General features: G+C 59.2%; 1 protein-coding gene across 1 annotated transcript in view; it reads left to right on the top strand.

The window, feature by feature from the left end:
- The window catches only part of LOC141725991 (adhesion G protein-coupled receptor L1-like), a 50,895-nt gene that overhangs the window by 15,224 nt on the left and 8,131 nt on the right, over positions 1 to 27,540 (top strand). Inside the window, 17 exon segments of the mRNA XM_074530156.1 lie at positions 2,598 to 3,395; positions 4,490 to 4,632; positions 4,634 to 4,928; positions 5,535 to 5,638; positions 6,526 to 6,663; positions 6,818 to 6,865; positions 9,540 to 9,578; positions 11,415 to 11,598; positions 13,646 to 13,768; positions 15,376 to 15,581; positions 17,679 to 17,849; positions 18,902 to 19,111; positions 20,448 to 20,668; positions 22,497 to 22,563; positions 23,261 to 23,352; positions 24,663 to 24,831; positions 25,855 to 25,983. Of these exon segments, the coding sequence (XP_074386257.1) occupies positions 2,598 to 3,395; positions 4,490 to 4,632; positions 4,634 to 4,928; positions 5,535 to 5,638; positions 6,526 to 6,663; positions 6,818 to 6,865; positions 9,540 to 9,578; positions 11,415 to 11,598; positions 13,646 to 13,768; positions 15,376 to 15,581; positions 17,679 to 17,849; positions 18,902 to 19,111; positions 20,448 to 20,668; positions 22,497 to 22,563; positions 23,261 to 23,352; positions 24,663 to 24,831; positions 25,855 to 25,983 (3,137 nt within the window).

The raw sequence follows: 27,540 nt of genomic DNA, 5'->3' as shown, positions 1-27,540 counted from the left end.
CACCTGTGTGCTTACACCTCTGTGCTCACACCTGTGTCACACCTGTGCTCACACTTGTGTGCTCACACCAGTGCTCACATATTTGCACACACCTGTGTCACACCTGCGCTCAGCTTTGCACACCTGTGCTCACATCTGTGCACACCTGTATGCTCACACCTGAGCTCACACCTGTACACACCAGCACACATATTTGCACACCTGCTCACACCTGTGTCACACCTGTGCCGCCCCGTACACGCGTGTCTGTCCCGGCCCCTCCCCCTCGTGCCGCGCCCCGGGCGGGGGGCGGGGCCAGGCTGAGGGGGCGTGGCCAGGATGGCACTGGGGGGGTCCCAGCCTGGCCCCGCCCCCAGGGGGGCCCCATCCCCCCATCCCCCCCCGCGCAGAGACCCCGTGGGGGCGGGGCTTTGGGGGCGGGGTTTGGGATTTTGGGGCGGGGTCTCTGCTCTGGGGGTCCCCCCGTGTCCCCTCCCCGTGTCCCCCCCCGTGTCCCCGTTCTCTCCCGCAGCTCTAACCCCCCCGTTTCTCTCCCCCAGCCTCTCTGCAGCGCCAGCGGACACCGGGACCACGCGCGACCCCCAAACCCCCCCAGCCCCCCAAAACCGGGGGGGTCCCCCCAAACCCCCTCCAGCACCGGGGGGACCCCCCCGAGCCCCCCCCCCCCAACCCCCCCCGTGTTTCGGTCGCGCTCGATCGTCCCTGGCTGTGGGCCCGGGGGGGGAGGGGAGGAGCCCCCCCATTTAGGGCCCCCCCCATTTAGAGCGCCCACATTTAGGGCCCCCCCCGATTTGAGCCCCTCCCGTTTTAGGGCTCCTCCCCCAAGCAGAGCTGCCCCGCCCCCCTCAGGGTGACCCCCCCATTAAAGGGGTCCCGGGTTGGCGGGGGGGGCTCGGCCCCCCTTGTCGCCATTGCCGGGGACAGTCGGGGTGTCCCCACCCATCCCTCCCCCCCATTCTGTCCCCTCCCCTCTGTCCCCTCCCCCGATAAGGGACCCCCCCCTTCCCCCCTCCCCCCCCCGTGTCCCGCTCCCTCCCCCGGTCCCCAAAACCCCCCCGGGGTTGGGGTCCCCCCCAGCCCCCCCCGTGGGACCCCCCAGTCGCTGATGGAACGCTTCTCTTTTCTCTCCTCTTCTCGCTGTGTCCCCATCCCCGTGTCCCCTCCCGCGTCCCCATCCCCCTCTGTCCCCCCATTGCCCCCCGTGTCCCCATGTCTGTCCCCTCCCCGTGTCCCCTCCCGTGTCCCCTCCCGTGTCCCCATCCCCCTCTGTCCCCTCACTGACACCCCCCCATTGCCACCCCCCCATTGCCACCCCCCCATTGCCACCCCCCCATTGTCCCTCTGTCCCCCATTGCCCCCCGTGTCCTCTGGTCCGTCTGTCCCCTCCCCTGTCCCCCTCCCCGTGTCCCCTCCTGTTCTCCCCGTGTCCCCATCCTCCTTCTGTCCCCTCACTGCCACCTCGCTATTGCCACCGCCTCCATTGCCAACCCCTCGCTGTCCCTCTGTCCCCCATGTCCTCATGTCTGTCCCCTCCCGTGTCCCTGTGTGCCTCCACGCCTGTCACCGTGTCCGTCTGTCCCCTGTCCCCTGTGTCCATCCCCGTGTCCCCGTGTCTGTCCCCTCTTCCATCCATCCATCTGTCCCCTGTGTCCCGGTGTGTCCCTGTGACCGCCATCCACCCGTGTCCCCCGTCTGTCCGTGTCTGTCGTTCCGTCCCTGTGTCTGTCCCCCCATCCATCCATCTCCGTGTCCGTGTGTCTGTCCCCATCCCCGTCCTCCTGTCCCCCCTCCCTCCCTCCCCGTGTCTGTCCCCGTGCCCGTTCCCCTGTCCCTCCTCCATCCCTGTGTCCGTGTGTCTGTCCCCGTGTCCATCCATCCTCTGTCCCCACCCCTCCCGTGTCCCTCATCCCTCTCCATGGCCCGCTGCCTGTCCCACAAACCACCCGTGTCCCCCCGTCTGTCCCTTCCTGTGTCCCTCCCCGTGTCCCTCTGTCCCTCCTCGTATCTCCCTGTCTGTACCTCCCCGTGTCCCTCTGTCTGTCCCACCCTCTCCGTGTCCCCATGTCCCTCCCTCCCTCCCCGTGTCCCCTTGTGTTCCCCTGTCCCTCCCCCTGTCCCCTCGTGTTCCCCTGTCCCTCCCCGTGTCCCTTTGTGTCCCATGTCCCTTCCCACGTCCCCCTGTCCCTCCCCGTTTCCCCCCGTCCGTCCGTCTGTCCGTCCCTCCCCCCCTCCCCGTGTCTCCCTGTGTCGCCATGTCCCTTTCCATGTCTCTCCCCGTTTTCCCCCGTGTCCCCCTGTCTGTCCCTCCCTGTGTCCCCCTGTCCGTCCCCCGTCCCTCCCCGTGTCCCCCTGTCCATCCCTCCCCGTCCCTCCCCGTGTCCCTCTGTCCATCCTTCCCCGTCCTTCCCCGTGTCCCCCTGTCCATCCCTCCCCGTCCCTCCCCGTGTCCCTCTGTCTGTCCCCCCTGTCCCCCCGTCCCTCCCCGTGTCCCCCTGTCCATTCCACCCCGTCCCTCCCCATGTCCCCCTGTCTGTCCCCCCGTCCCTCCCCGTGTCCCTCTGTCCATCCCCCCGTCCCTCCCCGTGTCCCTCCCGCAGTTTTCGTCTGCCCGGGCGTCCCCCAGCGCGTGGGTCCGGCGCTGTCCACGCACGAGTCGCCGCACCAGGCGGGCGGCTGGTGCCGGGACCCGCTGCAGTCGGGGGACCGGCTCTACGTGCTGCCGTGGGTGCCGTACCGCACGGACACGCTCACCGAGTACGCGTCCTGGGCCGACCTGGTGGGCGCCCGGCCCGCGGCCACGCACCGGCTCCCGCACCGCGCCGACGGCACCGGCTTCGTGGTGTACGACGGCGCCGTGTTCTACAACAAGGAGCGCACCCGCAGCATCGTCAAGTACGACCTGCGCACCCGCATCAAGAGCGGCGAGACCGTGGTGGGCGCCGCCAACTATCACGACACGTCGCCCTATCGCTGGGGCGGCAAGACCGACATCGACCTGGCCGTGGACGAGGAGGGGCTCTGGGTCATCTACGCCACCGAGGGCAACGGCGGGCGCCTGGTGGTGAGCCAGCTGAACCCCTACACGCTGCGCCTGGAGGGCACCTGGGAGACGGGCTACGCCAAGCGGGCGGCCTCGGACGCCTTCATGGCCTGCGGGGTGCTCTACGTGGTGCGCAGCGTTTACCTGGACGACGACACGGAGCACCTGGGCAACGCCCTGGTCTACGCCTTCGACACGCGGCGCGGGCGCGGCTCGGCGCTGGCGCTGCCCTTCCCCAACCCGTACCAGTTCGTGGCCTCGGTGGGCTACAACCCCCGCGACAACCAGCTGTACGTGTGGAACAACCACTTCCTGCTGCGCTACGGCCTCGACTTCGCGCCCCTCGACGGCGACGGTCAGCGGGCAGGGGGGATTTGGGGTGGGGGTACCGGGATCTGGGGTGGGGAAGGTTTGGGGTGCGGCCGGGGAGCTGCGAGAGAGGTGCGGAGATGCCGTGGGGGGAGTGCCCGGGGCCAGGGGGAGCCCTAGGGGTCCCGGTTTGCTGTGAGGGGTGGGCGTTGGAGGTCCTGGTTTATTTTTGGGGGAGCCCTGGGGGTCCCGGTTTGCTGTGAGGGGTGGGCATTGGAGGTCCTGGTTTATTTTTGGGGGAGCCCTGGGGGTCCCGGTTTGCTGTGAGGGGTGGGCATTGGAGGTCCTGGTTTATTTTTGGGGGAGCCCTGGGGGTCCCGGTTTGCTGTAGGGGGAGCCCTGGGTATCCTGGTTTGATTTGTGAGAGGAGCCCTGGGGGTCCCAATTTATTTTGGGAGAGCCCTGGGGGTCCCGGTTTAATCTGGGGAGAACCCTGGGGGTCCTGATTATTTTTTGGGGGAGCCCTGGGGGTCCTGGTTTAATTTGGTGGGAACATTGAGGGTCCCAGTTTGCTCTGAGGGGAGCCCTGGGGGTCCCGGTTTAATTTGGGGAGAACCCTGGGGGTCCTGATTTATTTTTTGGGGGAGCCTTGGGGGTCCCGGTTTAGTTTTGGGGGAGCCCTGGGGTCCTGGTTTGATTTGGGGCTGAACCCCAGTTCACTTTGGGGGTGCCCCAGTTCACTTTGGGGGGTCCAGGTGAACTTTGGGGTGCAGCCCCGGGCACTGTGGGGGTGCCCCGAGGGGCTGGGTTTAGGTTTTTGGGGTTTTTGGGGTTTTTGGGGTTTTGGGGGTCCCTGAAATGCGGGGGGGGGGGGGGGGTGGAGCCCTGGGGGTCCCCGTTCACTCTGGGGGTGCCCCAGTTCATTTTTGGGGGGGACATCGCAGCCCTGGGGGGGTCCGGGGTCACTTTGGGGGGACCCCCAACACTCGGAGGCCCCTCCAGGTTGGTTTTGGGGGTTCCCGCTGTGCCCCAATTCCTGGGGGGTCCATCGGCCCCTCCCCCCGCCATGGGGCCTCCTTGGGGGGTTCGGGGGGGTCCCCCAGACCCTGAACCCCCTCCCCATTTTCTCTCCCCCCCCAGGTGCGGTGACCACGGAGCCGCCCAGCGCGGCCCCCCCGCGCCCCACGGCGCCCCCCAGCTCCGCCGCCCCCCCGTTCCCCTCCCCCACCGCCCGCCGGGGCCCCCCCCTCACCCCCCGGCCCGGGCCCCCCCCGGGACCCCCCCCCGGGCCCCGCCCACAGCGCCGCCACCCCGGGGGGGTCCCCGGGACCCCCCAACAGCGGCCCCGGGGGGGCTCCCCCCGCCCCTCCCCCCTCCCGCCGCCCGCCGGGGGGGCCCGGGGGGGGCTCGGGGGCGGGGCCCGGGGCGGGGGCGGGGCCGGGGGGAACAGGGGGCGGGCCCGGGGGGGGGCCCGGGGCGGGGGGGCGGCTGTGCGAGGCGCGGGAGGTGCGCAGGGTGCAATGGCCCGCGGCACAACAGGGAGCGCTGGTGGAGAGACCCTGCCCCAAGGGGACCCGAGGTGAGCGGGGGGACTGGGGGAATGGGGGGATTGGGGGGAATGGAGGAATGGGGGGAATGGGGGAAACTGGGGAATGGGGGGAATGGGGGTTTGGGGGAATGAGGGGAATGGGGGGAGTGGGAGGGATTGGGGGGAATGGGGGAATGGGGGGATTGGGGGAATTGGGGGGATTGGGGAATGGGGGAATGGGGGAAACTGGGGAATGGGGGGGAATGGGGGTTTGGGGAATGGGGGGATTGGGAGGGATTGGGGGAATGGGGGGACTGGGGAAATGGGGGAGTGGGGGGGATTGGATGGAATGGGGGGGAATGGGGGTTTGGGGGGAATGAGGGGAATGGGAGATTGGGGGGGGATTGGGGGAATGGGGGGATTGGGAGGGACTGGATGGGGTCTGGGGGGTTTTGGGGGTCTGTGGAGTCCTGGGAGGTCCTGCAGGCTGTGGGGGAACTGGGGGCTATGGGGGATTTTGGGGGTTTTTTTGGGGGCTTTCTGGGGATCTTGGGGGTGGGGATTCTGTGGGGTGGGGAGGGGGCACTGGGAGAGCCAGGGGAGATGTGGGGTCCCCCTGAGCCCCCTGAGCCCCCCTGAGCCCCCTGTGCCCCCCAGGCATCGCCTCCTTCCAGTGCCTGCTGGGGCTGGGGGTGTGGAACCCCCGCGGGCCCGACCTGAGCAACTGCACCAGCCCCTGGGGTCAACAGGTGGCACAGAAGGTACCGGGGCACCCCAAAAACGGGCCCAGACAAAGGGGGGACCCCTGAACAGGGATCCCCCAAAATGGGACCCCAGAAACGGGGACACCCCTAAACAAGAATACCCTAAAATGGCACTGCCCAAAGAGGACACCCCTAAACGGATATCCCACAAAACTGAGACCCCCCAGAAACAGGGACACCGCTAGGCAGAAATCCCCAAAAACTGGGACCCCCAGAAATGGCGATCCCCTCTAAGGATGTCCCACAGGGGTTTGGGGGGACACCCATGGGTCAGGGGGGTCCCCGATGGCCCCCGTGGAGTTTGGGGGATCTGGAGTGGGTTGGGGGGGTTCCAGAGGGTCTGGGGTCTCCCTGATATCCCCCTGGGGGGTTTGGGGGTGCATCCACGGGTCAGGGGTCCCCCAGAGGGTTACATGGGGTCAGGGGGTCCCCGATATCCCCCAGGGGGTTACAGAGGGTGTGGGGGTCCCCGATATCCTCCAGGGGGTTACAGGGGTCTGGGGGTCCCGATATCCCCAGGGGGTTGCAGGGGGTCTGGGAGTCCCCGATATCCCCCAGGGGGTTACAGAGGGTGTGGGGGTCCCCGATATCCTCCAGGGGTTACAGAGGGTGTGGGGGTCCTCGATATCCCTCAGGGGGTTACAGGGGGTCTGGGGTCCCCGATATCCCCCAGGGGGTTACAGAGGGTCTGGGGGTCCCTGATATCCTCCAGGGGGTTCCAGGGGTATGAGGGCACACGCAGCTCTTGAGGGGCTCCCCGATATCCCCCAGCAAGTTTGGGGCATCTTGCGGGATACCGGGGGTCTGAGGGGCTCCCTGACCCGTGGGTGCCCCCCACACCCCCCGGGGGACATTGGGGACCCCCTGAGCCTCGGTTGCCGCAGATCAAGAGCGGGGAGAACGCGGCGTCCATCGCGGGGGAGCTGGCGCGGCACACGCGCGGGCCCGTGTTCGCCGGGGACGTCAGCTCGGCCGTGCGGCTGCTGGAGCAGCTCCTGGACATCCTGGACGCGCAGCTGCAGGCGCTGAGGCCGCTGGAGAGGGAATCAGCAGGGAAAAATTATACAAGGTGAGGCCATAAATCAAATTTGGGGTTCAGACTGCTGGGAGGGGGCAGGGGACAGGCAGGGGACAGTGGGGACACGGCGGTGTCACATCCTGGACGTGCAGCTGCAGGCGCTGAGACCGCTCGAGAAGGAGTCTGCCAGGAAAAATGATAACAAGGTAGGGACCCCAAAACACAAATTTGGGGTTTGGACCAAAGGGGATGGGCAGGGGACAGTGGGGACACGGCGATGTCACATCCTGGACGCGCAGCTGCAGGCGCTGCGCCCACTGGAGAGGGAGTCTGCGAGGAAAAACTACAACAAGGTGCAACCCAAAAACACAAATTTGGAGTTTGGAATAAAGGGTGTACAGAGGACAGGCAGGAGCAATGGGGATACGGTGATGGCACATCCTGGGTGTGCAGCTGCAGGCGCTGTGACCCCTCGAGAGGGAGTCTGCGGGCAAGAACTACAACAAGGGTGACCCCAAAACTCGGATTTGGGTTTGGACAACTGAGGGGGCAGGGGACAGGCAGGGGACAGTGGGGACACAGCACTGGTGTGTCCTGAGTGTGCAGCTGCAGGCGCGCTGCACCCACTTGAGAGGGAGTCTGCGGGGAAACTGCAACGAGGTGGGACCCAAAACCCAGATTTGGGGTTCAGAGTGCTGGGGGGACAGGGGATGGGCAGGGGACTGTGGGGACACAGCGGTGTCACATCCTGGATGTACATCTGCAGGCGCTGCGCCCGCTTGTGAGGGAGTCTGGGGGAAAAACAACAAAATTCGACCCCAAAACTCGGATTTGAGGTTCAGGCCGACGGGAGGGCAGAGAATGGGTAGGGGGCAGGCAGGAGCGATGGGGGCACGGTAGCACAGTCTGGGTGTGCAGCTGCAGGCGCTGCACCCGCTCAAGAGGGAGTCAGTGGGGAAAAACTGCAACAAGGTGCGACCCCAAAACACAAATTTGGGGTTCAGGCCAAAGGGAGGGCGGGGGAATGGGCAGAGGACATGGTGGGGGCACGTCCTGGATGTGCAGCTCAAGGGGTAAAGTCTATGGCAAGGTGGAACCCCAAAACCCAGATTTGAGGTTCAGATCGCTGGGGAGCAGGTGGGACCCCAAAACCCTGATTTGGGTTCAGCCCAAAGGGAGACTGAGGGGAAACAGGTGGGACTGAGAGGGGATACACGGGACTGAGATCAAGGGGCTCTGAGCACAGAGAAACTGCAGCAAGGTGGGAGCCCAGAGTGGGTTTGGGTTTTTAATTTTTAATTAGAGATTTTGGAAATTTTTAGGGTTTCTTGGGTAATGTGTTAATGAGTGTGGTGGGTTTAGTGTTGGTTAATTGTTAGTTTTTATTATTTAAATTATTAGTATTTATTATTAGTATTAAGTACTAAATTGTTAGTATTTGTATTATTATTTAATATGCATTATATTATACAGGATATATTATATATTAATATACACAACCATTATATAATATAAAATCTAAAATATTTTGCATAATATAATATATGATGTATTTTATATAATATTAATATATAATCTATAATCTATAATCTATAATCTATAATATATAATATATAATATATAATATATAATATATAATATATAATATATATTATATAATATATAATATATATTATATAATATATAATATATAATACAATGTAGTGTCATTATAGTGATATTTACTTTTAATATAATTTATTATTATTGTTGTTGTTGTTGTTGTTATTATTATTATTATTATTATTATTATTATTATTATTACTATTACTATTACTATTACTACTATTACTATTATTATTACTACTGCTACTACTAGCTAATTATTAGTATATATTTTTTGTTGTGAGGGAGGTTTAGGAAAAGGTAAAGTAGTGTTAAAACTTTCAAATGGTATAAAGAAAAATTTATTAATAGTGATTAAGAGAAAGAGTAATAATAATTAGAAAAAAAATCAAAGTTTTAAATTTTTTTTTTTTACTGATAATGTAAAGAAAGAAAATTTAAAATTTTAGTTAGTTTATTATTTTTAAAAGGTTTTTCTTAGTTTATTTAGAGACAGAAATTTTTGTTCTGATGATGTTATGGAAATTTTTTTATTAAAAAAAATGTTTGAGGGCTTTGAGCACCAAATGAAGAAGAGTTACAGAAAGAACGAGGACAAGGTGGGACCCCAAAATCCCGAATTTGGGGTGACCCTGTTGAGGGGTGGGGTGGCCAAGGGGGAACCTGTGCCCCAATTTTTGGGTTCCCCTGCTCCAGAGCCTGAACCCTGTTTTTGAGATTCTTGGCCAATTTTTGGGGTTCTGCCCTGAATTTCGGGGTTGTCCCAGCCCAAATGTTGAGGGGCTCCTTTTCTAGAGACCAAACACGCCCTGACCCGAATTTTGGGGTGCTCCTGCCCAGGTTTTGAGGTCACTGTGCCAGGCCCCTTCTCCTGCCCCACATTCAGGGATCCTGCCCCAAATGTTGGGGTTGTTCTGCCCCAGATTTTGGAGTTGTTCTGCCCAGATTTTGGGGTTGTTCAACCCCAGATTTTGGGGTTGTTCTACCCCAGATTTTGGGGTTGTTCTGCACCAAATGTTGGGGTTGTTCTGCCCCAGATTTTGGAGTTGTTCTTCCCAGATTTTGGGGTTGTTCTGCCCCAGATTTTGGAGTTGTTCTGCCCCAAATTTTGGGATTGTTCTGCCCCAAATTTTGGGATTGTTCTGCCCCAGATTTTGGGGTTACTTCCCGGATTTCGGGAGGATCCTGTTGTGGATTTTGGGGTGCCTCCAGTGCAGGTTTTGGGGTCCCACCCCCTCACCTGGGTGACCTCTCCCCCCTTTATTTCCCCTGCAGATGCACAAGCGGGAGCGAACCTGCAAGGATTACATCAAGGTGAGGGGCGTGGCCTACGAGGGCGTGGCCATGTGCAATGGGAGGGGCTTGTGTGGGTGGGGTGTGGTGGGCAGGGCTGTTGGGGCTGTGGGTGGGGCTTGAATGCGTGGGTGTGTCAAGGACTGGGCCATGAAGTGGATGAGGCCTGTGTTGGTGGGTGGGGCTTATTCAGGGGGTGGAGTCTGCATGGGCGTGGCTTGGGGTGAGCTTAGATGAGCAGAGCTTTGGAAGATGGGTGTGGTCAGCATGGGCGGGGTCTGGGGGTTTAGGGAGGTTTTGTGCTGGGTGGGGCTTGGAGAGGATGGGTGGAGCCTGCAAAGACTTGTCCAGTGGGCGTGGTCTGTGTGGGTGGGTGTGTCCCGTGGGCCTGGTCTGATTGTGTGGGTGTGTCCCATTGGCAGGGTCTGCCTGGGTGGGCGTGTCCCATGGGCGTGGTCTGTGTGGGCATGTCCCATGGGCGTGGCCTGTGAGGGCGTGTCCCATGGGTGTTGTTAGTGTTGGCATGTCCTTGGTGTGGTCAGATTGGGTGGGTGTGTCCCACGGGAATGGTCTGATTGTGTGGGTGTGTCCCATGGGTGTGGTCAGTCTGGGTGGGCATGTCCCATGGGCGGGGTCTGACCAGGTGGGCGTGCCCCATAGGTGTGTCCAATGGGTGTGGTTGGTCTGACCGGGTGGGCGTGTCCCTGGGGTTGGACACGGCCACACCCAGGACAATGCTGGAGACCTGAGGGATGGGTGTCAGTGGGCGGAGCACGTCCTGGTTGGACGTGGCATTTGGGCGTGTCCCTTTGGCAGTGTCCTTGTGGGTGTGTCATTTGGGTGTGGCCCCTGGGTGTGTCTCTATGGGCCTGTCCCTTGGGCGTGTTCCCATGTGTGTCCCAGCCCCACCCGTCCCGCAGGCTGTGGGAGTTGGGTGTGACTCTGGGTGTGTCCCTTGGGCATGTGCCTTGGGCGTGTCCCAACCCTGCCCCACCCTGTCTGTCCAGAAGGCTGTAGAGTTTGGGTGTGTCCCTGGGCGGGTCCCTGGGTGTGTCCCATTCCCACCCACCCCGCCCATCCCACAGGCCATGGTGGAGGCCGTGAGGGGTGGGCGTGTCCCTGGGCGTTTCCCTGGGCGTGTCCCAGCCCACCCACCCCATTCATCCTGCAGGCCGTGGTGGAGGAAGTGGGGGTTGGGTCTGTCTCTGGGCGTGTCCCTGGGTGTGTCCCTGGGTGTGTCCCTGGGTGTTTCCCTGGGTATGTCCCTGGGCGTGTCCCCAGGCATGTCCCTGGGTGTGTCCATGGGCGTGTCCCTGGGTGTGTCCCAGCCCCACCCACCCCATTCATCCCGCAGGCCGTGGTGGAGGCCGTGAGGGGTGGGTGTGTCCCTGGGTGTGTCCCTGGGTATGGCCCTGGGTGTGTCCCATTCCCACCCAACCTGCCCATCCCGCAGGCTGTGGTGGAGGCCATGAGGGGTGGGTGTGTCCCTGGGTGTTTCCCTGGGTGTGTCCTTGGGTATATCCTTGGGTGTGTCCCTGGGCGTGTCCCATTCCCACCCACCCCATTCATCCTGCAGGCCGTGGTGGAGGAAGTGGGGGTTGGGTCTGTCTCTGGGCGTGTCCCTGGGTGTGTCCCAGCCCACCCACCCCATTCGCCCCGCAGGCCGTGGTGGAGGCCGTGAGGGGTGGGTGTGTCCCTGGGTGTTTCCCTAGGTGTGTCCCCGGCCGTGTCCCTGGGCATGTCCCTGGGTGTGTCCCCGGGCGTGTCCCCGGGCGTGTCCCTGGGCATGTCCCCAGGCGTGTCCCTGGGTGTGTCCCCGGGCGTGTCCCAGCCCCACCCACCCCATTCGCCCCGCAGGCCGTGGTGGAGGCCGTGGATAACCTGCTGCGCCCGGAGGCGCTGGAGTCGTGGCGGGACATGAACGGCTCGGAGCAGGCGCACACGGCCACCATGCTGCTGGACGTGCTCGAGGAGGGCGCCTTCCTGCTCGCCGACAACGTCAAGGAGCCCGCGCGCTTCCTGGCCGCCCGGCAGAACCTGGGTGAGCCCGTGGGGACCCCCAAACCCCAAACCCCTTCCTGGGGTCCCCACGGGCTCCTCCTGCCTGTCCTGTCCCTGCCTTGCAGTGCCTGGGGTCCATAAGAGACCCCAATATCCCAATGTCCCAACGTCCCAATGTCCCAATATCCCAATGTCCCAATATCCCAATATCCCAATGCCAATATACCAATATCCCAATGCCAATATCAATATCCAAATGTCCTAGTGTCCCAATATCCAAATATCCCAATGTCCCAATATCCCAATGTCAATATCCCAATATCCCAATGTCCCAATGTCCCAATGTCCCAATATCCCAATGCCAATGTCCCAATATCTCAATATCCCAATATCCCAATATCCCAATATCCCAATGTCCCAATGTCCCAATGTCCCAATATCCCAATGTCCCAATATCCCAATATCCCAATGTCCCAATATCCCAATGCCAATGTCCCAATATCCCAATGTCCCAATGTCCCAATATCCCAATGCCAATGTCCCAATGTCCCAATGTCCCAATATCCTAATATCCCAATGTCCCAATGTCCCAATGTCCCAATGTCCCAATATCCCAATATCCCAATGTCCCAATATCTCAATGTCCCAATGCCAATGTCCCAATATCCCAATGTCCCAATATCCCAGTGTCCCAATGTCCCAATGTCCCAATGCCAATGTCCCAATGCCAATGTCCCAATATCCCAATGTCCCAATATCCTAATATACCAATATCCCAATGTCCCAATATCCCAATATCCCAATGTCCCAATATCCCAATGTCCCAATATCCTAATATACCAATATCCCAATATCCCAATATCCCAATGTCAATATCCCAATGTCCCAATGTCCCAATGTCCCAATATCCCAATGCCAATATCCCAATATCCAAATGTCCTAGTGTCCCAATATCCCAATGCCAATGTCCCAATATCCCAATATCCCAATGTCCCAATATCCCAATGCCAATATCCCAATATGCCAATAGCCCAATATCCCAATGCCAATGACCCAATGTCCCAATATCCCAATGACAATGTCCCAATATCCCAATGTTCCAATCCAATCCCTATTCCCAAGCTTAATACCAAATCCCAAATTCCCAATCCCAAATTCTCAAATCCCAAATTCCCAATCCAAAATCCAAAATCCCGATTTCCCAATCCCAATCCCCAGTTATTTTCCGTGGAGTTTTCCATGTCTTTTCAATGTTTTCCATGTTCTTTCCATACTTTCTATGGGGTTTTTTCCATATTTTCCATGTTTTTTTCCATGTTCTTTCCATATTTTCCATGGGTGTTTTTCCATATTTCCTATGTTTTTTCCATATTTTCCATTGAGTTTTTTTTCCATATTTTCCGTGGGTTTTTTCCCATATTTTCCATGTTTTTTTCCCTGTTTTTTCCCCAGTGCTGGAGGTGTTGGTGCTCAACACCGAGGGGCCTCTCCAGGAGCTCGTGTTTTCTGTGATTTTCCATGTTTTTTTCATATTTTCCATGGTTTTTTCATGGGGTTTTTTCCATATTTTCCATGGGGTTTTTTCCATATTTTTTCCATATTTTCCATGGGTTTTTTTCCATATTTTCCATGGAGTTTTTTCCATATTTTCCATGGGTTTTTTCCCATATTTTCCATGGGGTTTTTTCCATATTTTCCATGTTTTTTTCCCTGTTTTTTCCCCAGTGCTGGAGGTGTCGGTGCTCAACACCAAGGGGGCCCTCCAGGAGCTCGTGTTTTCTGTGATTTTCCATGTTTTTTCCATATTTTCCATGGAGTTTTTTCTCATATTTTCCATGGGTTTTTTTCCATATTTTCCATATTTTTTCCCTGTTTCTGTGAGTTCTGGAGTTGCCTGTGCTTAACACCAAGGGGGCCCTCCAGGAGCTCTTGTTTTCTGTGGTTTTCCATGAAAAAAAAAAACATTTTTGGGATGTTTTTTCCATATTTTCCATGGGATTTTTTTCCATATTTTCCATGGAGTTTTTTCCATATTTTCCATGGGGTTTTTTCCATATTTTCCATGTTTTTCCCTGTTTTTTCCCCAGTGCTGGAGGTGTCGGTGCTCAACACCGAGGGGCCGCTCCAGGAGCTCGTGTTCCCGCAGGAGCTGGGGGGTGACGGCTCCATCCAGCTCTCGGCCAGCACCCTCAAACAGAACAGCAGGAACGGTGAGCAGGGGGCAAATTTGGGGGTCCGGGGGGCTCCTGATGGTCTGGGGGGCTTGGGGAGTTTTGGGGGGCTTGGGGAGATTTGGGGTACCCAGGGCTCCCCCAAACAGAACAGTGGGAATGGGGAGGAGGGGGCAAATTTGGGGGTCCTGGGGGGCTTGGAGGATCTGGGTGGTTTGGGGTGTCTTTGGGATGGTTTGGGGTGTCTTTGGGTATTTTTGGGATGGTTTTTGGGTGGTTTTGGGGTGTCTGTCGCCCTCTGTCTACATAGGGGTGGTGAAGGGGAGGTCAGGGTGGTTTTGGGGTATTTTTGGGGTGTTTCTGTGGTGGTTTTGGATGTTTCTGTGGTGGTTTTTGGGGTGTTTCTGTGGTGGTTTTTGGGGTTTTTTTTGGGGTGTTTCTGGGGTGGTTTTGGGGTATCTGTGGGATGTCTTTGGGGTGGGGAAGGGGTGGTTTTAGTGCGGTTTTGGGGTTGTTTTTGTGGTGGTTTTGGGTGTTCTTGGGGTGTGTCTGACCTGCTGTCTCCTCGGGGATGACAGAGAGGGGGGCTGGGTTTTTTTGAGGTGTTTTTGGGGTATTTTTAGGGTTATTTTGGGGCTGTTTTGTGATGTTTTGGGTTTTCTTTGGGGTGTCTCTGACCCTGTGTCTCCCCAGGAATGGTGAAGAAGGGGGCTGGGTGTTTCTGGGGTGTTTTTGGGGTGTCTTTGGGATGTCTTTGGGGTGCTTTTGGGATGGTTTTTGGTGTTTTTGGGGTGTCCCTGACCCACTGGTCCCCCAGGGGTGTTGAAGGGATGTCTTTGGGGTGGTTTTGGGGTATTTTGGGGTGTTTCTAGGGTGTTTTTGGGGTGTCTTTGGGATGTCTGTAACGTGTTTTGGGGGCTGCTTTTAGGGTGCCTTGGGGGTGTTTTTTGGGGTGCCTCTCACCTGCCATCTCCCCAGGGGTGGTGAAGGGGGGTCTGGGTGTTTTTGGGGTGTTTTGGGGGTGTTTCTGTGGTGTGTTTTGGCATGTTTTTGGGGTGTTTTGGGGTGTTTTTTGGGTGTCTGTCACACACTGTCTCTCCAGGGGTGGTGAAGGGGGGCTCTGGATGTTTTTGGGGTGTTTTGGGGGTGTCTTTGAGATATCTTTGGGGTGTTTTTAGGGTGTTTTGGGGTGGTTTTTGGGTGTCTTTGGGATATCTTTGGGGGATTTTGGGGGACATTTTTAGGGTGTCTTTGGAGGTGGTTTTGAGGTGTTTTGGGGTGTTTTTTGGGTTGTCTCTCACCCTCTGTCTCCCCAGGGGTGATGAAGGGGAAGGCTGGGTGGTTTTGGGGTGTTTTTTGGGGTGTCTTGGCAGGCTTTTAGTGTGTTTTGGGGGTGTTTTTTGGGGTATTTTTGGGTGGTTTTTGGGGTGTCTCTCACCCTCTGTCTCCCCAGGGGTGGTGAAGGGGGGCTCTGGGTGGTTTTTGGGGTGCTTTTGAGGTGTCTTTGGGGGGTGTTTTTGGGGGTGTTTGTTTTTTGGGGTATTTTTGGGTGTTTTTTGGGGGTGTTTTTGGGGGTGTTTTTGGGGGGTGTTTTTTGGGGTATTTTTGGGTGTTTTTGGGGTGTCTCTCACCCTCTGTCTCCCCAGGGGTGGTGAAGGTTGTCTTCATCCTGTACAACAACCTGGGGCTGTTCCTGCCCACCGAGAACGCCACCGTGCGCCTGGGGGGGGACGGGGGGCCCCGCGCCCCCCAGCTCGTGGTCAACTCCCAGGTCATCGCCGCCTCCATCAACAAAGAGTCCAGCAGGGTCTTCCTGCGGGACCCCGTGGTCTTCACCCTGCCCCACCTGGAGGTGCGACCCCCAAAAACCCACCCAGAACCCCAAAACTCACCCAGAACCCCAAAACACCCACCCAGAACCCCAAAACACCCATCCTGAACCCCAAAACACCCATCCTGAACCCCTAAAAACCCATCCCGAACCCCCAAAAACCCACCCAGAACCCCAAAACACCCATCCTGAACCCCCAAAAACCCACCCAGAACACCAAAACCTCAACCAGACCCCAAAAAAACCCACCCAGACCCCAAACACCCACCCAGAACCCCAAAACACCCATCCTGAACTCCTATAAACCCACTCAGAACCCCCAAAACCCACCCAGATCCCCAAAAACCCATGCAGACCCAAAAAAACCCAACCAGAATCCAAAAACACACCCAGATCCAAAAAACCCACCCAGAACCCCAAAAACCCACCAAGAATCCCAAAAACCCACCAAGAATCCCCCAAATCCATCCAGAACCCCAAAAAACCCATCCAGAACCTCAAAACCCATCCAGAACCTCAAAAACCCACTCAGAACCCAAAAACCCACCTAGACCCCCAAAAAACCCACCCAGAACCCCAAAACCCCACCAAGAACCACAAAACCTCACCCAGAACCCCCAAAACCCACCCAGAACTCCAAAAATCCCACCCAGAACCCCAAAATTCCTTGGGACCCTTAAAACTGCACCCAGAGACCCCAAATCCCAAAATTTGGATGTTTTGGGGCATCCAAACCTTCACCCTGCCCCACCTCGAGGTGCAACCCCCAAAACCCCACCCAGACCCCAAAATCCCACCCAGAACCCCCAAAACTCACCTAGAGCCCCAGAAATCCACGCAGAGAGCCCAAATCCCCAAATTTGGATGGTTTGGGACATCTAGAACTTCACCCTGCCCCACCTGGAGGTGCGACCCCCAAAAACCCACCCAGAACCCCAAAACACCCATCCTGAACCCCCAAAAACCCACCCAGAATCCAAAAAGCCACCCAGAATCCAAAAAACCCATCCAGGGCCCCAAAAACCCACCAAGAATCCCCCAAATCCATCCAGAACCCCAAAAACCCACCCAGAACCCCCAAAACCCATCTGGAGTCCCAAAAACCCCATCCATACCCTTAAAAAACCCACCCAGAATCCCAAAAACCCACCCAGGGCCCCAAAAAACCCACTCAGACCTCAAAAAACCCATCCAAAATCTCAAAAACCCACCCAGACTCCCCAAAAACCCATCCTGAACCCCAAAAAACCCACCCAGAACCCCAAAAACCCACCCAGACCAAGAACCAATTTGGGGCCTGCTGCTCCTTCTGGAATTACTGAGATTGGGAAAATTAGGGAAAATCAGGGAAAATTGGGGAAAATGGGGCCCCCCCTTCTCTTTGGGACCCCCGTTTTCCTGATTTTCCCTGAGTTTCCCTGATTTTCCCCCATTTCCCAGACCAAGAACCACTTTGGGGCCAACTGCTCCTTCTGGAATTACTGAGATTGGGAAGTCAGGGAAAATCGGGGGAAATTGGGGAAAATTGGAAAAATTGGAAATGGGAACCCCATTTCCCCCATTTTTCCCCCATTTTTCTCCCCACTTTTCCCCCATTTCCCAGACCAAGAACCACTCTGGGGCCAACTGCTCCTTCTGGAAATACCAAGATTGGGAAATCAGGGAAAATCAGGGGAAATCAGGGAAAATTGGAAAAATGGGCCCCCCCCCTTCTCTTTGGGACCCCCGTTTTCCCGATTTCCCCTGATTTTCCCCCATTTCCCAGACCAAGAACCACTTTGGGGCCAACTGCTCCTTCTGGAATTACCAAGATTGGAAGATTGGGAAATCAGGGAAAATTGGGGAAAATTGGGGAAAATTGGGGGAAATTGGGGGAAATTGGGGAAAATGGGGCCCCCCTTCTCTTTGGGAACCCCGTTTCCCCCATTTTTCCCCCATTTTCTCCCCACTTTTCCCCCATTTCCCAGACCAAGAACCACTTTGGGGCCAACTGCTCCTTCTGGAATTACCGAGATTGGGAAATCAGGGAAAATCGGGGAAAAATGGGGAAATGAGGCCCCCCCTTCTCTTTGGGCCCCCCGTTTTCCCGATTTCCCCTGATTTTCCCCCATTTCCCAGACCAAGAACCACTTTGGGGCCAACTGCTCCTTCTGGAATTACTCGGAGCGCTCCATGGCCGGGCACTGGTCGAGCCAGGGCTGCCGCCTGCTGCGCTCCAACGGCACCCACAGCTCGTGCGCCTGCAGCCACCTGACCAACTTCGCCCTGCTGATGGCCCGGAGCCAGAGCGTGAGTGCACACCTGGGCACCCCTGGGCACACACCTGGGCACACCTGGGCACATCTGGGCACACACCTGGGCAAACCTGGGCACACACCTGGGCACACCTGGGCAAACCTGGGCACACCTGGGCACACACCTGGGCACACACCTGAGCACACACCTCGGCACGCCTGGGCACACACCTGGGCACACTTGGGCACACTTGGGCACACACCTGAGCACACACACACACACACACCTGGGCACACCTGGGCACACACACACCCACACACACCCACAGCTCCTGTGCCTGCAGCCACCTGACCAACTTCGCCCTGCTGATGGCCCGGAGCCAGAGCGTGAGTGCACACCTGGGCACACACCTGGGCACACACCTGGGCACACCTCTGGGAACACACCTGGCCATACCTGGCCATGGCTAGGTAGTCCTGGGACATACCTGGATACACCTGGGATACGCACCTGGGCACACACCTGGGCACACACCTGGGCACACACCTGGGCATACCTGGGACACACACCTGGGCACGCCCCTGGGCATGGCTGGATACACCTGGGCACACACCCTGGCACACCTGGGCATGACTGGGTACACCTGGGACACATACCTGGGCATGTCTGGGCACACCTGTGCACACCTGGGCACACACCTGGGCACACCTGGGCATGACTGGTTACACCTGGGACACACACCTGGGCACACCCCTGGGCATGGCTGAATACACCTGGGCACACCTGGGCGCACACCCTGGCACACCTGGGCATGACTGGTTACACCTGGGACACACACCTGGGCACACCCCTGGGCATGGCTGGATACACCTGGGCACACCTGGGCCGTGTGATGCACACCCGCAGTGACACCTGACCAACTTCACCCTGCTGATGGCCCAGACACAGCCCGTGACACACCTGGGCACGCACCTGGGCACACCTGAGACAGCTGCGACACCCCTGGGATCACCTGGCCGGGGATCCTGGTGGCGCCTGTCCCTGCCCATGGATCCCATAACCCCAAACCCCCCCAGAATTCCCACGGAATTCCCGTTCTCCCGCAGTTCCCGGGGCGGCTGAATGAGGTGCTGCTGTCGGTGATCACCTGGGCGGGGATCCTGGTGGCGCTGCTGTGCCTGGGCCTGTCCATCTCGGCCTTCTGCTGCCTGCGGGGGCTGCCCTCGGAGCGCACCACCATCCACAAGAACCTGTGCATCAGCCTCTTCCTCGCCGAGCTGCTCTTCCTCGTGGGCATCGACAAGACGCAGTACCAGGTGGGGCTGGCACACCTGGGGCACCCCATGGCACACCTGGGGGTGCAATGGCACACCTGGGGCACCCCGTGGCACACCTGGGGGTGTAATGGCACACCTGGGGGGCACCATGGCACACCTGGGGGCACAATGGCAGACCTGGGGGACACATGGGGGGCGCCATGGCACACCTGGGGGACACCTGAGGGCACCCCTTGCCACACCTGGGGGCGCCATGGCACACGTGGGGCACCCCGTGGCACACCTGGGGCACCCCGTGGCACACCTGGGGCAACCCATGGCACACCTGGGGGCACAATGGCACACCTGGGGGACACCTGGGGGCACAATGGCACACCTGGGGGGCACCATGCCACACCTGGGGGCGCCATGGCACACCTGGGGGGCACCATGGCACACCTGGGGGCACAATGGCACACCTGGGGCAACCCATGGCACACCTGGGGGCACAATGGCACACCTGGGCGCGCCATGGCACACCTGGGGGGCACAATAGCACACCTGTGGGCGCAATGGCACACCTGGGCGCGCCATGGCACACCTGGGGGTGCAATGGCACACCTGGGGCACCCCGTGCCACACCTGGGGGCACAATGGCACACCTGGGGGCACCCCATGCCTCACCTGGGGCACCCCATGCCACGCCTGGGGGCTGCCCATGACACACCCGGGACATCCCTGAACAGCCCTGAGCCCCCTGGAATGTCCCACTGCCCCCCTGTGACCCCTGGGATCCCCAGGGGAGCACCCGTGACACATCTGGGACATCCCAGGACACCCCATGTCACATCTGGGACTCCCGAGGAAACACCCAGAGCACCCCTTTGGCTGTCCCCGTCCCTGTCCCTGTCCCTGTCCCTGTCCCTGTCCCACCTGTGGGCACTCCCTGTTCCTCTCCATGTCCGTGTCCGTGTCCCACCTTTGGGTGATACCTCTCCCTGTCCCTGTCCCTGTCCTTGTCCCACCTGTGGGCACTCCCTGTCCCACCTTTGGACATTCCCTGTCCCCACGCTGTCCCCATGCTGTCCCCACATGTCCCCATCCCCGCAGGTGGCCTGTCCCACCTTTGGACACTCCCTGTCCCTGTCCCCACGCTGTCCCCACACATCCCCACGTGTCCCCCCCCGCAGGTGGCCTGTCCCACCTTTGGACACTCCCTGTCCCTGTCCCTGTCCCTGTCCCTGTCCCTATCCCACCTTTGGGCATTCCCTGTCCCCATGCTGTCCCCACACATCCCCACGTGTCCCCCCCCGCAGGTGGCCTGTCCCACCTTTGGACACTCCCTGTCCCTGTCCCCACGCTGTCCCCACACGTCCCCACGTGTCCCCCCCCGCAGGTGGCCTGTCCCATCTTCGCCGTGCTGCTGCACTATTTTTTCCTGGCGTCGTTCTCGTGGCTGTGCCTGGAGGGGGTTCACCTGTACCTGCTGCTGCTCGAGGTGTTCGACAGCGACCCCGCCCGCCGCAAGTACTACTACGCGGGCGGCTACTTCTTCCCCGCCGTCGTGGTGGCCGTGGCGGCCGCCGTGGATCACCGCAGCTACGGCACCGACCAGGCGTGAGCAGGGCGGGGTTTGGGTGAGGCTGGGTGGGGCCAGGGCGGGGTTTGGGTGAGGCTGGGTGGAGCCAGGACATGGCTGGGGTGTGGCCAGGCTGGGGCTGGAGGGGAGTTGGGGTGGGGGTGAGGTGTGGCTGGGGTGTGGCTGGGGTGGGGGGTGGGTGGGGCTAGGGTGGGGCTCGGTAGGGCTGGTGGGGAAAGGCGGCGCTGGGGTGGGACCAGGCCAGCGCTGGGGTGGGGCCAGGACATGGCTTGGGTGTGGCTGGGGCATGGCAATGGCAGGGTTGGGTTGTGGCTAAGGTGAGGTGGGGCGGGGCTGGGGTGGGGTGGGACCAGGCCAGGGATGGGGTGGGGCTGGGTGGGGCCAGGACATGGCTTGGATGTGGCTGAGGTGTGACCAGGCCAGGGCTGGGGTGGAGTTAGGGTGGAGGTAGGGTGTGGCTGGGTGTGGCCAGGGTGGGGCTAGGTGGGGCAGGGTGTGGCCAGGACATGGCTGGGATGTGACCATGGGATGGCCAGGGTGGGGGTTGGGCAGGGCTGGGTGGAGCTAGAACATGGCTTGGGTGTGGCTGAGGTGTGGCCAGGGCAGGGCTGGGGTGTGGCCAGGGTGGGGCTTGGGCAGGGCCGGATGGAGCCAGGACATGGCTTGGGTGTGGCCAGCGCGGGGCTGGATCAGAGCTGAGGTGTGGCCAGGGCAGGACTGGGGTGTGGCTGGCGTGTGACCGAGGTGTGGCCAGGGTGGGGCTGGGTTGGGCCCGGACATGGCTGGGGTGTGACTGAGTTGTGGCCAGGGCGGGACTGGTGCAGGGTTGGGGTGTGACCAGGGTGTGGCCTGGGTGGGGCCAGGACATAGCTTGGGTGTGGCCAAGGCGTGGCCAGGGCTGGGATGTGACCAAGGTGTGGCCAGGGCAGGGCTGGGATGTGACCATGGTATGGCCAGGGTGGGGTTGGGGAGGGCTGGGATGTGACCGGGGTGGGGCCAGGTTGGGCAGGGTGTGGCCAGGACATGGCTGGGATGTGACTGGGGTGTGGCCAGAACGGGGCTGAGGTGGGGCTGAGTGGGGCCAGGACATGGCTGGGGTGGGACTGGGGTGTGGCCAGGGTGTGAGCAGGGTGGAGCTGGGGTGTGGTTTGGGTGTGAGCAGGGTGGAGCTGGGGTGTGGTTTGGGTGTGGCTGAGATGTGGCCAGGGTGTGCCTGTGGTGTGGTCAGTGTGGACCTGGGGTATGGCCAGGGCGTGGTTTGAGTGTGGCTTGGGTGTGGCTGGGGTGTGATGAGGGTGGGGCCAGGATGTGGCTGTGGTGTGGTTTGGGTGTGGTCAGGGTGAACCTGGGGTGTGGCTAGGGTGTGGTTTGGGTGTGGCTGGGATGTGGTCAGGGTGGACCTGGGGTATGGTGTGGGTGTGGCCAGGGTGTGACCAGGGTGTCTGTGGTGTGAGCAGTGTGAATCTGGGGGAAGGTTTGGGCGTGGTTTGGCCATGGCTGGGGTGTGGCCTGGGTGTGGTTTGGGTGTGGCTGGGATGTGGCTGCCCCCACTGGGGCTTCCCCCAGTGGGCTGGAGGCGTGGACTGATTTTGGGGGTGTGGCCCGGGCTGGGGGCGGGGCTTCCCCATTGGGAGTGACAGGTATGGATAGAGGGGCTGGGGGCGTGGCCTGAGTCAGGGGGCGTGGCTTGAAGCAGGATGGGGCCACAGGTGCTGCTGTGGGACTCACCAGGTGTGGGTGTGGCCTCTGAGGGAGGGGCTTTGTCAGTGGGGGTGGGGTCTGATCCTTGGGGGTCTGGTCTCACCTGGTGGTGGGCGTGTCCCAATGATGCCCCGCCCCTGGCAGGTGCTGGCTGCGGGTGGACAATTATTTCATCTGGAGCTTCATCGGGCCTGTGGCCTTCGTCATCCTCGTAAGGGGGGGGCTGGGGGACCGGGGATGGGGGGCCAGGGATGGACCTTTGTCATGCTGAAATGGGGGGATGGGGGCTTGGGGGGCTTGGGGGGGTTTGGGGATGGACCTTCCTCATCCTCATATGGGGGTCTGAGAGGGCATGGGGGGCTTGGGGGGGTTTGGGGATGGACCTTCCTCATCCCCATCCTCATCTGGGGGCAGGGGCAAGCCCAGGGGTGTGGGGACCCACATTGGGTCTGGGGTCCCCCTGTGGCTCTGGGGTGTCGCTGTGGGTCTGGGGTTCCCCTGTGTGTCATCTGGGGTCTCACAATGGGTCTGGGGTCCCCCCATGGCTCTGTGGTGTTGCTGTGTCTCAGGGCAGGTCCCACAATGGGTCTGGGGTCCCCCCATGGCTCTGTGTCCCCCCCCATGCTCTCTGTGTCCCCCCCAATGTCTCTGTGCCCCCCCATGTCTGTGCCCCCCCCATGTCTGTGCCCCTCCCATGTCTGTGTCCCCCCATGTCTCTGTGCCCCCCCCATGTCTCTGTGCCCCCCATGTCTCTGTGTCCCCCCCATGTCTCTGTGCCCCCCATGTCTCTGTGTCCCCCCCATGTCTCTGTGTCCCCCCAATGTCTCTGTGTCCCCCCCCGCCCCTGTGTCCCCCCCCCCCCGGCCCTGTGTCCCCCGTGTCCCCGTGTCTGACCCGGGCTCCCGCAGGTGACACTGGTGTTCCTGCTGGTCACCCTGCACAAGATGCTGCGCAGCTCGGCCGCCCTCAAACCTGACTCCAGCCGCCTGGACAGCATCAGGTGGGCACCCCAAACGGGACCCCAAAGGGAGGGACCCCTAATGGGACCCCAAAGGGAAACCCTACAGGGGGGGACCCCAAATGGAACCCCCAAGGGAAACCCTGAACAGGACCCTACAGGGGAGCCCTGAACAGGACCCCAAAGGGAAACCTCAAATGGGACCCTCAAACTGGGGGGAACTCCAAATGGGGGGAATGGACCCCAAATGGGACCCCTGAACTGGGGAGACCTGCAAAGATGGGAGGGACCCCAGATGGGACCCCCTGAGTTGAGGGAGGCCCAAATGAGATCCCAAACAGGGGATCCCAGGCGGGACCCCTGAATGGGGCATCCCAAACAGAACCCAAACAGGGCAGGGAGGGACCCCAAAATGGGGCCCAACTCCCCTGAAGCCCCCTGGCTGGGGGTGCTGGGGGTCCCAGTACACTCCCAGTCCATCCCAGTCCCCTCACTCAGGATCTCTGGGGGTCCCAGATTGCTCCGCAATCCTCTCCCAGTGCTCCCCAGTTCCTCCCAGTACCTTCCCAGTGCCCCCAGTGCCTCTGGCTGCCCTCCAACCCTTCCCAGTACCCCCCCAGTGTCTCCCAGTACCCTCCAGTCCCCTTCCAGTGCCTTCCAATGCCCTCCAGCTCCTCCCAGTGCCCTCTCTCAAGATCTCTGGGTGCCACACCACTCCTCAGTCCCCCCCAGTGCTCCCCAGTCCCTCCCAGTGCTCCCCAGTCCTTCCCAGTCCCTTCCGGTCCTTCCCAGTCCCTCCCAGTGCCCTCACAGTGCCCCCAGTGTTTCCCAGTAACCTCCAGTCCCCTCCCAGTCTCCTCACTCAGGATGTCTGGGCTCCCACCACTCCCCAGTCCTTCCCAGTGCCCCCCAGTGCATTCCAGTCTGTCCCAGTCCCCTCATTCAGGATGTCTGGGGTCCCACTGCTCCCCATTCCCCTCCCAGTGCTCCCCAGTCCCTCCCAGTCCATCCCAGTGCCCTCACTCAGGATCTCTGGGCGTCCCAGTGCTCCCCAGTCCCCTCCCAGTCCATCCCAGTGCTCCCCATTCCCCTCCCAGTGCTCCCCAGTCCCTCCCAGTGCTCCCCATTCCCCTCCCAGTGCTCCCCAGTCCCTCCCAGTGCTCCCCATTCCCCTCTCAGTCCATCCCAGTGCTCCCCATTCCCATCCCAGTGCTCCCCATTCCCATCCCAGTGCTCCCCAGTCCATCCCAGTGCTCCCCAGTCCCTCCCAGTTCCCTCCCAGTGCTCCCCATTCCCCTCCCAGTCCATCCCAGTCCCTCCCAGTCCATCCCAGTGACCAGGGTGCCCCGCAGGTCGTGGGCTCTGGGGGCCATCGCGCTGCTGCTGCTGCTGGGGCTCACCTGGGCCTTCGGCCTCCTCTTCGTCACCCGCGAGTCCGTGCTGACGGCGTCGCTGTTCACGGCCTGCAACGCCCTGCAGGGCACCTTCATCTTCCTCTTCCATTGCGCCCTCCAGAAGAAGGTGCGGGGGGAACTGGGAGGAACTGGGAGGCACTGGGAGATAGTGGAACCCCCAGAGATCAGGAATGAAGGGACTGGGAGGACTCTGTGGGCACCTTCATCTTCCTCTTCCACTGCGCCCTCCAGAAGAAGGTGCAGGAGCACTGGGAGAGACTGGGAGGGACTGGGATGGACTGGGAGGCACTGGGATGGACTGGGAGGCACTGGGAGGGCACTGGGACACGCGGAGATTGTGGGTAAGGAACACTGGGAGGGCACAGGGGGGACATCAGTCGAGTACCTTCATCTTCCTCTTCCACCAGAAGAAGGTGTGGGGGGAACTGGGAGAGACTGGGAGAAACTGGGATGGACTTGGAGAAACTGAGAGGGACTGGGAGAAACTGGTAGGGCACTGGGAGGCACTGGGAGAAACTGGGACAAGACTGGGAGGCACTGGGAGGCACTGGGAGATAGTGGGGAACACCAGTGTGTTACTGGTGTTACTGGTGTGTTACTGGATGTTACTGGGGGTCACTGGTGTGTTACTGGTGTGTTACTGGGGTGTTACTGGGGGTTACTGGTGTGTTACTGGGGTGTTACTGGGGTGTTACTGGGTGTTACTGGGTGTTACTGGTGTGTTACTGGTGTCACTGGTGTCACTGGTGTGTCACTGGTGTGTCACTGGTGTGTTACTGGTGTCACTGGTGTCACTGGTGTGTTACTGGTATGTTACTGGTGTTACTGGGTATTACTTATGTGTCACTGGTGTGTCACTGGTGTGTTACTGATGTCACTGGTGTCACTGGTGTGTTACTGGTGTGTTACTGGTGTTACTGGGTATTACTAGTGTGTTACTGGTGTGTCACTGGTGTGTCACTGGTGTGTCACTGGTGTGTTACTGGTGTCACTGGTGTCACTGGTGTGTTACTGGTATGTTACTGGTGTTACTGGGTATTACTTATGTGTCACTGGTGTGTCACTGGTGTGTTACTGATGTCACTGGTGTGTCACTGGTGTGTCACTGGTGTCCGTGTGTGCTCCCCAGGTGCACCGGGAGCTCAGCAAGTGCCTGCGGCACTCGGGGTGTTGCCTCAGGGGCCCCCCCGGGACCTCCCTGGGCGCCCTCAAACCCTCGGCCGCCCGCGCCCACCCCCGGTACTACAGCGGCACCCAGGTGGGACCCCAAAAACAGCCCAAAACACCCCAAAACTACCCTAAAACAGCCCAAAACTACCCCAAAACCCTCCCCTAAACCCCACTGCCAGTACTAAAGCGGCACCCAGGTGGGGACCCCAAAAACACCCCGAAACACCCCAAAACCCCAGTCCAGGTACTACAGCATCACCCAGGTGGAGACCCCCAAAAACCCGCTTGACCCACACAAGAAAAAACCCCAAACATCCCCCTGATACCACAGCAGCATCCAGGTGGGGAGCCCCAAAAGCCTCAAAAATCCCCCCCAATAGCAGAGGGGGTCTTTGAGGGATCTCTCACAGAGATAGGGGCCCATAGCTCTGAAAAACCCCAAATCCCACAGACAATCCTATAGACCCCCACCCAGAGACCCCATATGGGAAAGGTCTCTGGGGAGGGTTTATGAGATTTCCAATCCCTATTTCTTTCATTTTTCTTTTTTTTTTTTACTCACATTTCCCACCCTTTCTGTTTTTTCTTTTCCTGAGCTTTTTCTTCCCTTTTCCACCCTTTTTTCTCTTCACATTTCCTGCCCTTTTTTAGTATTTTCTCTTTCGTTTATGACTCTTCTCACCTTTCCCACCCTTCTCTATTTCATTTTCCCAATGTTTTTCCCTCACAATTCCAGCTCTTTTTTATTTTCTTTTTTCCACCCTTTCCCCTCACATTTCCCACCTTTCTTTGTCTCACATTCCTCACACTTTTCCCCCTCATGTTTCCTGCCCGTTTCCCCCTCACATTTTCCACAATTTTTCCACTCACTTTTCCCTCCCTTTTCTCCCCTCACATTTCCCTCCATTTTTCCCCTTATCTTTCCCACTCTTTTTCCCGCTCAGGTTTGCCACCCTTTTTCCTTCACATTTTCCACCCTTTCCCCCCTCACGTTTCCCACTGCTTTTCCCTCATGTTTCTCAGCTTTTCCCTTCACATTTCCCACCCATTTCCCTTCATGTTTTCCACCCCTTTCCCCCTCATGTTTCCCTCCATTTTCCCCCTCACTTTTTCCCTCCCTTTTCCCCTCATGTCTCTTGCCTTTCTCCCCTCACATTTCCCACTGTTTTCCCCTCACCTTTCCCACCCTTTCCTCCCCTCACATTTCCCACCATTTTTTCCCTTATCTTTCCCACTCTTTTCCCCCCTCAGATTTGCCACCTTTTCCCTTCACGTTTCCCACCCTTTGTCCCCTCATGTTTCCCTCCATTTTCCCTCTCACATTTCCCGCCTTTTCCCCCTCACATTTCCCACTGTTTTCCCTCACGTTTCCCACCCTTTTCACCTCACATTTCCTTCTCTTATTTCCTTCATATTTCCCACCCTTTCCCCCTCATATTTCCCACTTTTTTTAAATTAAGTTTCCCCCCCTTTTCTCCTCTCACCTTTCCTGCCTTTTTCTCCCCTCATGTTTCCCACCATTTTCCCCCTTCTCTTTCCCACCCTTTTTCCCCCTCAGATTTGCCACCTTTTCCCTTCACGTTTTCAACCCCTTTCCCCCTCATATTTCCCACTTTTTTTACAATTAGGTTTCTCCCCCCTTTTC

Source organism: Zonotrichia albicollis, chromosome 32, assembly GCF_047830755.1.
Source record: "Zonotrichia albicollis isolate bZonAlb1 chromosome 32, bZonAlb1.hap1, whole genome shotgun sequence".
Taxonomy (NCBI): domain Eukaryota; kingdom Metazoa; phylum Chordata; class Aves; order Passeriformes; family Passerellidae; genus Zonotrichia; species Zonotrichia albicollis.
This window is presented reverse-complemented; position numbering and strand designations above follow the sequence as displayed.